Below are 15,530 nucleotides of genomic sequence, written 5' to 3'. Positions count from 1 at the left end.
AGCAGGAACGATTGGGCTCAACCAACTGGAACCATCCATTAATTTTCCCCTGAATCCAATTTCATGAAGAAGACACATTATAAGAAAAACAGCCCATATCAGAGAATTAGGGTTTTTTAAAAAAATATTGGATCAGAAGATTATCCATAGGAACATTCAGTATTTAATTCTGGGCTTTCAGAAATACATTTTTTCTTGCGTGACAATAAGAATTTCATTTTAGAATTATAACTGTGATGCAAAGAGCTACAACTATCCAAGACATGGTTAACTCTTTTCAACAGAATATCTTCTTTAAATAATGCATACATATATATTCACACAAATGTATAAGTTCATAATCAATAAGAGTTGGCCCTAAGAAATGGGTCTCTGATTAATCTTCATTTTATTGTTTATAAGGAAAAACCTGTGGAAAAGAATTTTAATCAAAATTTTAAATTTCCCACTGGGGTCTAAATATCAGTCCATATGTTGGTCTGAATGTTTTGGTAGAAAAGGAGAACTTGTGGAGGCAGAGATGGGTCAATGGAGTCTAATGCAATTTAACTTTTTTGCTTTAGAAATCAGCTAGTAAAGAAGCCAGAAGAATTCCAACTTCCAACCAAAATGTTAGAATTGTAAGTATTTTGTGATTAGAAGATGACACTGAAGTTCCCTACACTACACTATTCACATTTTGTGTTCATGAAACATTGATAATTTGTTGATTGACATTTTCTAGCTATCACTAGAGAAAGAATTGTTGTTTATATTGATGCATAATTGATATATGATCCTGCTAGGCACTCTTTAGTACTAGAGAGCCCAAGGGTCAAAGCCATAATTGAATAGAATTATTGAAAAAGAATACTGGCCAAATGATATTTTTCTGCTGTTATAAACAAAATTCGTTCTGGAGGTTTATTACCAGATTTATAAACATTTATTAGTAAAGAGAGAGAATAACAGAAAAAAGAAGGGTTTTATCCTTTCCAACTTTTAGGGAAAAAAATCTAGAATTTCTAGAAAAAAGAGAGAGAGAGAGAGAAAGAAAGACAGAGAGAGAGAGAGAGAGAGAGAGAGAGAGAGAGAGAGAGAGAGAGAGAGAGAGAGAGAGAGAAAGAAAGAGAGAGTGCTTAGGAAGCAAGTTAGTTCAAGTGCAGAAGCAAAAACAACTCTCCACTTTTTGAGCTGTTTTTTTTAAACCTATAGCTCCTCCCAGCCCTGGTACATAGGCCAGTGGCTTTCAAACATCATATGAAGTTATACCTGTGGTAGGATGCTGGGATGCTGACCCTAGGATGTGGGGAGACTCAGGCTTCAGGCTGTTGGGCACACCTCATGATTCTGTGATTTCTATATTGAGTCTTTCTGAGAAGGGCTGAGTTAGGGTCCCCTAAATATTTACCTCACACACTGCTAATTATAGAATAAAGACAGATTACTTTGTAAATCATAAACTTTTTTTAATTGTTTGCTTAAACTCTTTTTATGTTAAAACTTTTTCTTGCAATATCATATAAAGGACTTTATCATATACTATTACATTAAATTATATATTGTCATAATTAGATCATGGTCTTTAGAGCCAAAAGTGAATTTTAACTCCAAATATTTCAAACCATTAATTTTACAAAAAAGGAAACTGATAACTCAGAAAGGAAAAATGACCTAGCCAAGGTCATAAGCATGATGCAGACTTCCAATATGATCTTTTTTTCTCATTACACTGTACTATCTTTCTCACCGTGGGATTTCTTTTCTTCCTGTTTGATTCAAGGACTCATCCCTTAGAAATTCTTAAGGCCTATGCCCAGTTTGAGGCTCCTGATTTACCTCTTCTGCATTAGGTAAATCTTCAAGAGTCTGAAATGGGCAGATAATTTCTAAGTCCAAGTTTGTCGATGTAGATCATGATCCCATCCCCACAAATATGGCTAATGTCCAGTAGAACAAAAGCCCAGAATTAGTGTTCTATATTTTTAACCTATTTCCCTCTAACACTTTTCTTCTCCTTAGCCACCTGCAAAGCCAAGGATTCCCCCACCACCAATCCCTACCATGATACCACCTTTCTCTCCAAAGGTAAGTAGACAATTATGCTTATACAATTCAAACCAGTCCAGTTCAGTTTCAGTAATTTAGTCCAGTCCAATCAGTCCAGGCCAGCCCAATCAAACCATTCTACTCCAATTCAGGATAATTTACTCTAATCTGATTAAGTTAGTCCAGTGTAGTCAATCCAGTTCAGTACAATCTAATCTAATCCAATCTTGTTTAGTCTAAGTCAATCCAATCTAACTTAGCCCAAGCCAATCCAAATCAATAAACATTTATTAAGAGATTTATTAAGAACTATTATGTGTAAGAGTGAGGAAATATGCTGGGGTTGAGATGGTAGAGATGAGACAAAAAATAGTTCCTGCCCTCCAGGCACTTACATTGCACTGAGTAAGAAGGGATTCACATATAAATAGATAAGCATACATAGTACTCTGGGAAGAGGAAAGGAGGATGAATTCTACAAAGAAAACTTGGGATTCTAAGAGGTGAAGATGAAGAGCAAATGATGAATGATAGATTCCAGGCATGAGCTACAGTCTTTGCAGAAGAGCAGAGGCAAGAGAAGAAGTTAAAAGTTTGGGAAACAGCAGATCAATCTGACACAAATAGAGAATAAGTGAAAGAGATTAACTTGTAATAGCTCCAGAAAAGTTGTCTGAACCAAGATTGTGAAGACTTTAAATGCAAAACAGAAGAATTTTTGTATTCATCTTCGTCTCCTATCTTCTTTGGCTTCCTTCAAGTCCCAGCTAAAATTCTGCATTCTACATGAAGCCTTTCTTGACCTTCCCCATAATACTATCTCCCTCCCTCTGTTGATTATCTCCACTGTATCCCAATACTGTAAATCCCTATATAGTTGTTTTCATATTGTATGTCCCTCCCCATTAGCTCCTTGAGAGCAGGCTGTTTGTGGCCTTTCTTTATATCACCAGAGTGTAACACCAGTTTCTGGCACATAATATATATTTACTAAATATTTTCTGACTGGTTGTTCTAGACACAAGAGGAAAACAAGAAATCATCTTTAAGTCCCAGGTCTTAAGTGCTTATCCTTAGAGGAAGTTGAGGAAGAAGGTAAACAAAATGGCTGCCTTAAAAAAATAAAAGCATAGGATATCTTAAAAAGTTCTTGGTAAATTTAATTTAATTGTTGGATTTTAATCAAATTTAATTAAATTGAATATACATAGGCTTATATGCTAGCATATACCAGTATAAAAAGGGTAATTTTTAGTTAGATATTATATTGCTTTTAAACACATTACAGATTCACATATATAGAATTAAAGAATGTGAGAACTTAATTATACATTAGATTTCATCTCCCCACACACATACACACACATTCCCTTTCTTTCTAAGAATGGAAGCTATAGATCAAAGTGGTTATTTGACTTCACCAAAGTCACACAGCTAGTCACTGATTCCAAACCTGAGGCCCTATTATTTAATTTTTTTCTGTTTATGATAACATCAGAGTCCTGAGGTGCTCAGTATTCCATTTGGGTAGAAGTAGAATGAAGAGATATCTCAGCAAAATATTCAGCACCAAGTAAATAGATACCACTGCATTCTCTTAGGAATTTCTAGTTTGGTATTAATAAGGAGGCTGGGAGAGCATGAAAAGAAAAGTCCAAGATCATCTCTAGGGTTCATTTTAATTGATTATTTTGACCAGCCATGAAAATAACATATTCCTATAACATTGGTGGGAAATAACCCATTGTAACACTTTCTTTCTGTTTAGGTGGTGAAATCAGAAACCCAAAATAGTCCTACCAGGCTAAGTTGAATATTCTGGATGGATGAAAGACCTTCAGGACCTACAAAAGCCACATATTATTGAGTTTCTGACTATTATCTGAATGTCATGTAATGGATTCAACAAGTTGTTTTTAAGAACAATACATTGTTTGAGACCCACTCTTCAAAGCACATTCTGATAACTTCTTCTTATGAGATTGGCTAATATTTGAGCAAATAGTCTCTGGATCCTATCAGATTGAAACAATTAGTTGGAACATTGAGATGGAAGGATAGGACACTTCCTGTCTCATGGAGGAACCAAGAAACTTTCTGTCATTTGAATATTGTTCTTTGAATACAACTAGTTCCCTACTAGTAACAAAAGTGATAGGTTGGGCAAGACACTAATGCCAATTCGGTCAGTGCTGCCAGGTATCAATTTCTCTTCATTCACTAGAAAACAAGTATACCACTGTCATGTCATGATTGGCCTTGTTTTATTCAATAGGAGTATTAGGTAGCAGTCACATATCCCAGAAAGTCCCCAGAAGAGATTGGTGGGCACCAATACTATTGAACAGCTAGTTAGATATGTCATGTTCAGAACCTTTCAGAACTAGTATAGTCACAGACCCTCAGAATTAGAAGGACCTTCAGAGGTCATCCAAACCAACTATGGCAAAAAAAAACTCCTTTATGTTTTGTTGCCAAGTTGACTCTCTAGTTTCTAAAGAAAGCCTATGATAAGAAACTCACTATTTACTTAAGTAGCTTATTCGGTTTTTAGGAAGATGTCATTGTTAGGAAGCTGTTTGCTTATTTTTCTGTCTTTCTAATATGAAATGAAAACCTGCCTCTATTCTCTTTCTAGCTCATCACTTTTTAGCTCACCTATCCAGAATCATTCAAAATTATTCCATTTCCTTTTTCATAAGATAGCATTCCAAATATTATTCAATGGGTAAACATTTATTAAGTTTCTACTATAAGCCAAGCACTATGTTAAGATCTGGGGATACAAACAATCCCTGCCCTCAAGGAGCTAACAAAATTCAACAGCTTTTCAATCTATTAAATACAGCTATCAGATCATGGTAGCATAAGAGACTTATTGCAGTATTCTTCCTCTTATGAAAAGATAGAGAAGTGACTGTTGGACAGTAGTGGAGTTAGTTGGACTTTATGAATGTTGAATGACTCCATTCAAAAAGTAGTCATTAATGAATAATTATAAGTTTGGAGTGGATTGCTCCCATACTGTCTATTTTGATTAAGCAAAGGTATGGTACCTTTTATGACATAATAAATTTTCAAGTAATACAAAGTTGGGAGGGATAGAAACACATTGGAAGATGGCATCAGGATCTAAAAGAAATCAGAAAGGCTAGAGGAATTGTTCTTATTGTGCTTCAGATGTTACACGTGTCCAATTCTAAGACCTTATTTGAGGTTTTCTTGGCAAAGATACAGTATTGCTTTACCATTTCTCTTGTCAGCTCATTTTACAGGTGAGAAAGATAAGCAAACTGGGTTAAGAAACTTGACCACAGTCACACAGCTAGTAAGTATCTGAGGCCAGATTTAAACTAAGGAAGATGGGTCTTCCTGACTCCAAACATGGCATTCTATCTACTACGTCTCCTAGTTATCCTAGAGGAATACACCAAGGCAAATGAGTAAAATTTAAAAAAAAAAAAAGTAAAGTCCTACTTGGGTTCATAAAGTCAATGCTACAAAGAAAAGATGAATTTTTGGCTAGAAAGCATTCCATCAATGCTGATTTCAAGTTCAGTATTAGTCAGCTCCTCCAAAAATAAATAAAATCTTGAGTCTCATTAAGAGATGCAAATGCCTGGAGTCATAGTCTCATTGTGCTTTGTTCTTACCAGACCACATTTGAAATACTCTATTCATTTATGGGTGATATGTTTTAGGAAGGAAAAAGAAAAATTGAAGAATATCTAGAACAAAAAATGTCTTAAATTCATGACATATGGAGGTAGTCGAGTCAGGAAAAGAGAAGCCTTAGGAGACATTAGTGCCAATTTTGAGAAATGATAACATTTCTGTAGTGCTTTTAAGATTGACAAAGGATCCCAACTTTTGGAATATGAACTCAAAACAACAATTGCTGAGAAAATTGGAAAACTATGGCAGAAGCTAATGTAGACCAATATTTCACACTCTAAACCAAGATAAGGTCAAAATAGATGTATGATTTAGATATAAAAAATGATACCATCAGTAAATTAGGGGAACAAAGAATAGTTTATCTAGAGAAGAGAAGAATTTATGACCAAAAAAGAGATGGAGAATAATATATAAAATGAATAACTTTGATTATATCAAATTAAAAGGCTTTTCTTCAAATAAAATTAATGTAATCAAGATTAGAATGGAAATAACCAACTGGGGAAAATTATAACAATTTTTCCTATAAAGGTCTACTTTCTCAAATGGATAGAGAACTAAGTCAAATTTAGAAGAATACAAGTTATTCTGAAATTGAAAAAGTATATGAACAAGCAATTTTCAGATGAAGAAATCAAGAACATCAATAATCATATAAAAATGTTCAAAATCACTCTTGATTAGAGAAATTCAAATTAAAACAACTTTGAGGTACCACTTCACACCTATCAGATTAGTCAATATAGCAGTTAAGGAAAATGGTAAATGATGAAAGGCATGTGGCAAAATTGGGACACTAATGCATTGTTGGTGGAGTTGTGAACTGATCCAACCATTCTGGAAGGCAATTTGGAACTATGCCCAAAGGGCTATAAAATTGTGCATACCCTTTGGGTTTGTATACCAAACAGATAATAAAAAAGGGGAAGGACCTACTAGTATAAAATTAATTAAAGCACCTCTTTTGTAGTGGCAAAGAAGTAGAAATTGAAGCGATGTCCATCATTTGGGCAATGGCTGAACAAATTGTGATACATGTTGGTGATGGAATACTATTGAGCTATAAGAAATGATAAGATAATTTCAGAAAAACCTGGAAAGATCTGTGGGAACTGATGCAGAGGGAAATGAGCAGAATTGGGAGAACACTATACACATAACACTATCATAAGATAATTTTCTGTTAAAATGTGACTATGCTCAGCAATGCAATAATCTGGGATGATCCTGAAAAACTTATTATGGAGAATGCTATCCATCTACAGAGAAAGAACTATTGGAGTCATCTTTCACTTCTATTTATGGTTTTGCAAGGGGAGGTTTTGGTTATGTATGAGTGTGTTCTTACAATAATCACCAATTTTGATGTGTGTTTTACATGACAATGAAAATAAAATAAAAGATTGGCAAAGTGCTTTACATATGTAAAGTCAATTGATTATCACAATAACCCTTCAAGGTAGGTGCTATTAATATCTTTCCTTAGCAGATGAAGGAATTGAAACTCAGAAAGATTGAGATTTGCATAGTCACATCACTACTAAATGTCCGAGGGAGCATTTTAACTCAGGTTTCCTTGACTCCAAGTCTTGTGTTCTATCTACTGAAAGACTTTTGTGTGTGGGGAAATATTAAATTTCTTCTCCTTGATCATAGATGGCACATTACAAAACTGTAGGCAGATGTTGGAAGAAAGCAGATTTTTGTGTAGCATTGATAATTTTCCTAAAAAGTAGAGCTATCCACAGATAAAATTAACTGCATTATGACATACAGTGGGGGTCCATGTTATTAGACATATTCAAGTGAAAATTTGATGGTAAATATTTGGAAAGTTTTTGAGGAGATTTTTTAACTCAGTGGCATTTGAAGTCTCATGACTTCAAGATGCTGTAATTTAATGACTTCCTATCACTAAGGTTTCTTTCCCCTAGCCTAGATATAGATAGTGCCTTCAACCAACCCATACACAGAATTCATCTCTGACGCTTCTCCTTTTGTTGTGCATTTCTGTGGTCATTCTCCTTTAGCCAATACAGATCTTTCTCTTATAATCCACTTTGAAAGCTGGAGGGTAGAAAAATGACTTCAATAAAAAATTTCCAAGGAATTCCTGATCTCTACTCTGATAAAGCTGACCTTCATCACTTGACAAATGATCCTGAAATTCTTAAACATTGGGACTGCAAGTGCTAACAATGATAATATTCTGAGACAAGTTTTACTAGTCTATGCCAACCAGTCACAGACATAGTAAACACTTGCCTGAAAACTCATTTACTCTCCTTTTTACAAAGATTTTGAATTATTATCTAATATGTCAACCCTCTATGAGAAAACCATTAATTAGGAGTGAAAAAAAGATGGGAAGAAAAGGAAGCAAGTTCATAGACTAGTCAATGCATTATATCAATATGACAAAATGTGTCATTCCACATATTTCACAATCTCTCCAATCATGGGATAGGGTCTATTTCTTATCTTTTCTTTGGGAACAAGTTGGTTTATAATTATTCAGGATTCAGTGTTTTTTTTTTTAATTACCATTTTTGTTCAATACAATATTTTTGCGGTTTAGTTTTTCTTACTGCATCAATTTACTTATCTTCCCAAGCTTCTCTATAATCTTCACATTCATTTCATTGTTTCTCATGACTCAGGAATGCTCCATTACATTCATGTGCCATAATTTGTTTAGCCATTCCTTAGAGTTAGACAATGGTCATGTACTTTGTTTCTAGCTATTTGTTACTAGGGAAAAAAAAGTGTTGCTAGGAGTCATTTTTTGGTGAATGTTGTCTTTCTTTCTAGCCTTACTGGGATACTCCGGCAGTGGATCTCTGAGTCATTTTAATTATTTCTTTGCCATATTTTATACTTTTTTTGCTGGAATGAATGGGACAATTTACAACTCCACCATTAATGTATTTGTTTGCCTATCTTTTCAAAACACCTCCAGTACTGATTCTTTCCATCTTTTACCATCATTGCCAATTTGTACAGTATGAGATGAAACTTCAGAATGGTTTTGATTTGTATCTCTATGACCAATAGTCATTTATACCAGTCTTTATATATAGTTGTTAATAGTTTATGATTCCACTTTTGAAGAGTATTTGTTTATGTCCCTTGACCACTATTCATTACACTAATTCTTTGTAGAAGTATATATATATATATATATATATATATATATATATACACACACATATATATGTATATACATACATACATAGACAAATGCATATGTGTATACATACAGGCATGCATTTATAGAGCCACTCATTTATTGCCTCCCCTTTTTTGAATATGTTTGACTTATATACATGTGACTCTAATTTCTGTTTGTAAATATGTACTGAAAGGAAGTGTATGTATTCAACAAAGGACAAATAGAGCCAATCCAATTAGATAGAGGTTGAAAATGAATAAAGGTAGACTCTATTCTTCTGTGATTTTCTTTATTATTTATTAACTTATTTCTGAATCCTTGTCTTGAACACAATAGGCATTTAGAGCTGGTTGAATGGTAGACTGAGTGCATATTGGGTACTCAATAAATATTTGATTTATTAATGTGATCATTTGAATATTACAGTTGTCCTGAGTCCAAAGGCCAAGGCACTGATTACATGTCTATGGAAAATAAATGAAAAGAGGGCAGAAGGCTTTCTCATGGGGGAAAGTATGAAGCCCTGCCTTAGTAAGCACTGATTCATATAGAGGAATAAAACTAGCATTGTTTTAGTGAGCTGAAGATCTCTTCCAGTGGATTCATTATATCAGATTCCCATAAATAACATATGTCCATGGAGAAAGGCTGTCTCCAAGTCATAGATAATCATCCATGTATTAAAAGGTCAATGATCTAGAGCTACAATGGATGTTAGGGCCATCTAATCTAACTTCCTTATTTTACAGAAAAGAAAACTGAGGCTCAGGAAGATTAAGTGATTTACTCAAAGTCATAAAGGTAGTAACTGTCAGAGGCAGAATTTGAATTTGACTGTAGAACCAAGACTTATTCTAATAACACCCTACCCTTCTAAAAGGGTGATTGTAAGAAATAAAATTAATATAAAAAGAATAACTTTAAAAATATTATGGGTTTTAAAGATTTAATAGTAGCCATTAGAAAATGAAGCCATATGCCATGCTAGCCTAGTCAGTTTAAAAGCCATGCCATTCCTCCTCTCTCTATGGTGGATAGGAAGCAAACAGGAAGAAGAAAGCCAGCCCCTTAATTTTATCCTTCTTTCTATATCATTGTATAAGGACAGGAAGCCAGTGGCCTCATGGGAAATGTAGTTCAAGGACCCCAATATTTCCAATAACACATTCCCCTCTGAGAGCCAAGAAAGACTGGTCTCTCCAAAGGCTCTTCTAAACATAACCAACTTATAAATTACAGTAATTTGGGGATAAAAGAAAAAAAAGAACAAAACCAATGATCCCAATGATTGCTAGGCCCATTGACAGAAAGCCAATTAGGGGGCATTCCCCTTCGGGATGTGTGTACATTCAAAACAAATGCATTCAACTGCACCCCAAAGTTCATTCTGGATCATCTTGATTCAGTATGAATTTCTGCAGGCATCTTTCTCCAAATAGTTCATTTCTTTGGATTCTAGGAGTTAGCAAACTTCTTTTTCTGAAAATTTTCTTGAACAAAATTTTAAATCTTGGATTTTTATGAAAATGCAATCAATCTGGCTGGCTCACCAGAGGTCCTTCAGGTCCAAGAAATGAACAAGAAGAGAGTTACAGGAAGTTGTCACTCCCTTTTAAAAGTGCTTCTTTTGCGTCATTTCCTTTGCCTTCCTCTTACATGTACAATCACAACAGATGCTTTTCTTAGGACTGCCCAAGGGGCAGTAGGTCAATTCTGATTTGTCACCCACTTTTGCACACATGAGTCACAGACCTCCCAACTTGTGGATTAAATGGGGTTGTTTACACTTTTGGTGATTAAATCTAAGGATGGGCAAGGTAGATTTAATCTCATCATCACAGAAAGTGTGGGTAAAATGAATATTTATATAGCACCTCCTAGGTTCCAGGCACTATACTATGTGCTTTTTACAAATATTATCTCATTTTATCCTCATGCCAAACAACCTAAGAGGTAAGTGCTATTATTACTTTCATTTCCAGTTGAGGAAACTAAGCCAAACAGAGTTTAAGTGACTTGCCCAGGCTCACACAACTAGGTACCCTATAAGGTGAGTAAGGGCTCTGACTCTAGACCCAAAGGTAAATCTTCCTTTACTTCCATCATTAGAATACTATAGGCATTAGGGCATCAACTGATCATTCCTGAGCATGAGTGACATCAGTGAAACAATATTCTAAAACTATTAATCTGGCAGTGGGGGGCAAGGAGGGAAAAGAAATTGGAAGGAAGGACATCAGTGGGAAGGACATTGATAAAACCTACAGTTTTGCCAATTTGTGAAGCAAATACTAAGAAAAAATAAAACCACTTGAAGTAATATTTCAATTTAGCTTAACTCAATTCATCCTAATATAACTCAACTGAAGCTGCATATATTAAAGACCCACTATGTGTCAAGAATTATATATGCTAGGCACTAGAGATTCAAAAAATGTATCAGAAGCTCTCGGTGGACTGTTGTGATGCCTATTGAATAAATTCAAAATCCAAGACATAAAAGAAAGAAGGATGGACATGGAGTCCAAACACCCAGTTACAATTTTTTCCTCTATTTTCTACTGCCTGTATGCCCCTGGACCTCAATTTTCATATGTGTAAAATAAGCAGGTGAGGCTACACTGCCCTAACCCTATAACCAATAGCTACACATTCAATAACATCACCCCAACCTTTCTTTTCATGCATACGTTAGGGGTTTTCTTGGAAAAGATGATTAGTTTGCCATGTCCTTCTCTAGATAAATTCACAGATGAAGAAACTGAGGTAAAAAAGGTTAAGTGACTTGCCCAAGGTCACACAGATACTGTAGGTTTACTCAGCATATCTAGAAAAAAACTAAATTAAAAAGCAAACAAGTTAAAAGGAGAAAAAAAAAAACCTCTTTTCCTCCTCTATCCTTTGCAATGCTAAGTGCATTACACCCATCACCAACCCCATCATACAGTTAGAAAAAAGACTGCTAAAAGGGTGAGTGCATAAATACAATCCAAAGCTATGAATGAAAATCTCTCTTTGACAACAAAATGTAAATAACAGTTGATGTGGTGTAGTGAGTCATTAGATCATAAATTTAGGGTTGAAAGGGCTTTCAGAGATCACCCAAGCATTGCATTTTATGTTGAAGGAATTGGGGTCCAAGAATTTATCTGCCTTCCACAAAGTGACCTATAGTAAGCTTTAGGAGTCACTGTTTCAACCTGAGTCTTCTGATACCAATTCCAGAGTTTTTCTGCAATTTTGTGCCCTTGGGGGTACAGAAAACCTAAGACTTGTCCCAGGTAATGCATTGGAGGCCTGACTTTCTCTCTGACTCTGAGGCTGGCTATTTTTTCCCCCTAAGCCACATTGTCTCTCAGGTTGATTCAATTAAGTAGATTAAATAAAAGAATAGAAATAGAGTGGTGGTGGTGAGGTAGGTGGTATTGTTGATATTAATTGAACAGCTCAGGGAAAGTAAAGTATTTTTCAAATTCTAATCCATTGTACAGTAGGTTTGACTTCTTCCTCAATACAAAGAAATTCTGATACCTATCAGAACCTCCTGGAGCTTCTTAAAGAAAAGATAGAATTGTCATGAGATAGTACCTTGCACATTGTTCAGTTTGGGGGGGGGCATGTCTCCAACGCTTCATGCATGCATTTGGGGTTTTCTTGGAAAAAGATTGGTTTGCCATTTTCGTCTCTAGTTAAATTTACAGATGAGGAAACTGAGGCAAAGGTTAAGTGACTTGACCAGGGTCACACAATTAAAAGTATCTAATGCCAGATTTGAAATCAGGATGATGTCCTCTAGGATATTAAATTTTATTAAGGGAAAAAAAAATACACATATAGGCCCTATCTTGGTGCAAAGCCCCATTTGCCACAACCTGATTATGACTTTGATACCACTTTCTACTTGCTCTTCCTTCCACATCACATTTTATCTCTTATTCTCAATGCCCATCCCCTGTGCCCAGAATGAACTCCCTCCTCACCTCTGTATCTCAGTTTCTGTGCCTTCCTTTGAGAATCTGCTCAAACTCAACCTACTCCAGTGGATCCTTTAATCCTGGCCCTCAGCTACTAATGATTTCTCCTCTAAGCATACTTCTCAATTATTCTGCATATATCTTGTTAGTGTTGGTGATTAAGTTGGTCACTTAACTCTGTTTGCCTCAGTTTCCTCATCTGTAAAATTAACTAGAGAAGGAAATGACAATCCATTCCAGTATTTTTGTCAAGAAAATTCCAAATGTGATCACAAAGAGTTGGACATGACTAAAATGACTAAACACAATTTACCTTGTAGGTTTAGTCATCTCAATGGTGTCTGCCCCATTAAAATGTATAATCTTACAAAGAGAACCAGGGACTTCTCTTTGTTTCTCAGTACTTTACTAAGTACCTCCCGACATTTAAGGACTGTTACTAGTATTAATATTATTTTTATTATTGTAATTTTTTCTCAAAGCTATTGTGCCCTACCATCACAGTCATTCAAGCCTGGAAGCATCACTGAAATCACTCAGCTCCAAAAGGAAGTCCCAGAAAGAATTAATTTGCCAAAGGCCACCTTCCAAGGCCATAAAAGAGTTAGGGCTGAAATCCATGTCTCCTGGCTCCCAGTCTTTTTCATGTTCCATTACTCCACAGGAAAAACAAACAAACAAACAAAAAAACACTGTGCCATAATGATATATATGCTGAATTAGACAGAGGAGTTAGAGTTCATATCCTGACTCTGTCATTTTCTTATCTGTGTGACCTTAGAAAAGACACTTAATCTCTTTCTGGATCTCATGTTTCTTATCTACAAAATAAAAGAGTTCATTTAGCCTTGGATCTGTGGTAGAATTCAGAGGTAGACATCTATGAACTAGAATGTGAAAAAAAACCCATTCTTATTTCCATTTGCTTTTGCTTTTCTTTGTTATTCTATATATTGCTCTTTCATTAATTTGCTCTTTTATAACTTTAAAAACAATTCTTCTAAGAAGGATTCCTAGACTTCAATAGACTGTCAAAGATATCCATGATACTAAAAAACTTAAAGAGCTTCAGGATCAACTGTGAATTTCCTCTTTGGCTCCTGTTTACTGGGCTTGTATATGCATTATGCCCTTGGTCAAGTCATGAAATATCTCTGGGTCTCAATTTCTCCATCTGTGAAATAAGGGAGTTGGAATTCATGGGTTCTAAGTTCTGTTCCTTCTCTATATCTCTATTCCTATCATGAAGAAAGACTACATGCTTTGACACTTTGTCATGTGAGGAATACAAATGTCTTCAATTTAAAAGTTGGTGGACAGATTAGATTCCATGGCAAAGATTGTTGACAGATGAGTGAGTAGGTATCATAGTCAGAGACTCCAAATCTAAATTCTTGTTGTAGTAAGTCTCATGGCCATCAGATGGCAGACCAGCTAATCAAATCTACTGTGAGCTCTCCTTTGAATAGCTACCAAGCTGGGGCCAGCTTTTGCATTGTCTACAGGGGCTTCTTGACCCTGGTTTCCAGTGGGCTTCATTAGATGACAATTCATCGTCTTTGTGTCGCCAAGACTCCCAGCAACCTTTGGATGCAGTTGCTATGACAACAGTAACCTCACCCTTCCTCCTACAGGGTCAGCAGACCCAGCAGCCTAATATCCTCTCGCTCAGACAGCATCTCCCCTCCTTCCCTGCCTCAGACCACATCTCATGCCTGTCCTCCCCAGACAAGCAGGCACCAGCTCCCCTGATCAATAGCATCATGGCAGAGCAGAACAGGGCTGACATCCTTTAAGTTGTGGTATAGTCAGGCAAAACTAGGATATGGGGGTTGGGAAGGAGAATGTCGAGAAATCTCCCTTGTTTTCAGCTCTTGAAGCTGACAGGGTCACAAAATGTACGTTAAAAGCCATCAAGCCCAATTTCCTAATTATACAATAGAGGAAACTGAGACCCAGGTGCCCTGAGCAACTTGTTCAAGGTCACACAGCTAGTTTAAGTGGCAGAACACAGATTCAGCTGCCTTTCCTTTGAACCTTGCATTCTCCCACCCCAAGTGTCCTCCTCTCGCTTCCCTCATTAGTAAAGGGCTCTCAAACACCTTTGGCAGATCCACATTTTATCTTGTTTCTCCCCCAGCAAATTAACAGATGCTTTCCCCAGGAGAGCGATCATCAGAAATCCAAAGCTTTTTTCCTTTGTCCCAAGCCTCATGGATAATAGATGTGATGAGAGGACATAGGCACGTGTCACTCCAACGGCTTAGAGGTGCTCTGTCGATAGCAATCAACCAGCCCTCCCCGGTGTGAGGAGGCATCGATTAGGTCCCTGGGCTTTTATTGGAAGCTTCCTGGTGCCTGTTGTACCAAAAGTCACTTGTCTTACTCCCAGCTCTTAGGAAACCCAAGAGCAGTTGTCTGCAGAAGAAATGGAAGCTGTCACAGACAGGAGATAACTAACAACTCTCAGCAGGAAAATGGGCTAAATGACAGTAGCCTGTAATGGATATTGATTCATATAAAAGAGTGGGAGGGGAGATGTGTTCTATGAGCTCTCAGAGGTCTCTTAGGTGAAGCAAAAGGCTGGAGGCCTGGATAGGGAAGGGTTACTGGAACTGACCAAAGGAATTGCCGTCCTCCAATGAATTTTCTAAAAGGTCCAAGTTAAGTCTTGATAA

At 36.1% G+C, this 15,530-nt stretch overlaps 1 protein-coding gene across 1 annotated transcript in view; it reads left to right on the top strand.

Moving 5' to 3' along the window:
• The window catches only part of ADAM7 (ADAM metallopeptidase domain 7), a 58,791-nt gene extending 44,143 nt beyond the window's left edge, over nucleotides 1-14,648 (top strand). Inside the window, exons 20-21 of the mRNA XM_044659255.1 lie at nucleotides 2,002-2,067; nucleotides 14,382-14,648. Of these exons, the coding sequence (XP_044515190.1) occupies nucleotides 2,002-2,067; nucleotides 14,382-14,648 (333 nt within the window). The remainder of the gene's footprint in view (nucleotides 1-2,001; nucleotides 2,068-14,381) is intronic.
• Nucleotides 14,649-15,530: the final 882 nt, after the last annotated feature.

Source organism: Gracilinanus agilis, chromosome 2, assembly GCF_016433145.1.
Source record: "Gracilinanus agilis isolate LMUSP501 chromosome 2, AgileGrace, whole genome shotgun sequence".
NCBI lineage: Eukaryota > Metazoa > Chordata > Mammalia > Didelphimorphia > Didelphidae > Gracilinanus > Gracilinanus agilis.
The sequence above is the reverse complement of the archived record's forward strand: the minus strand, read 5'-3'. Positions and strand labels throughout refer to the sequence as shown.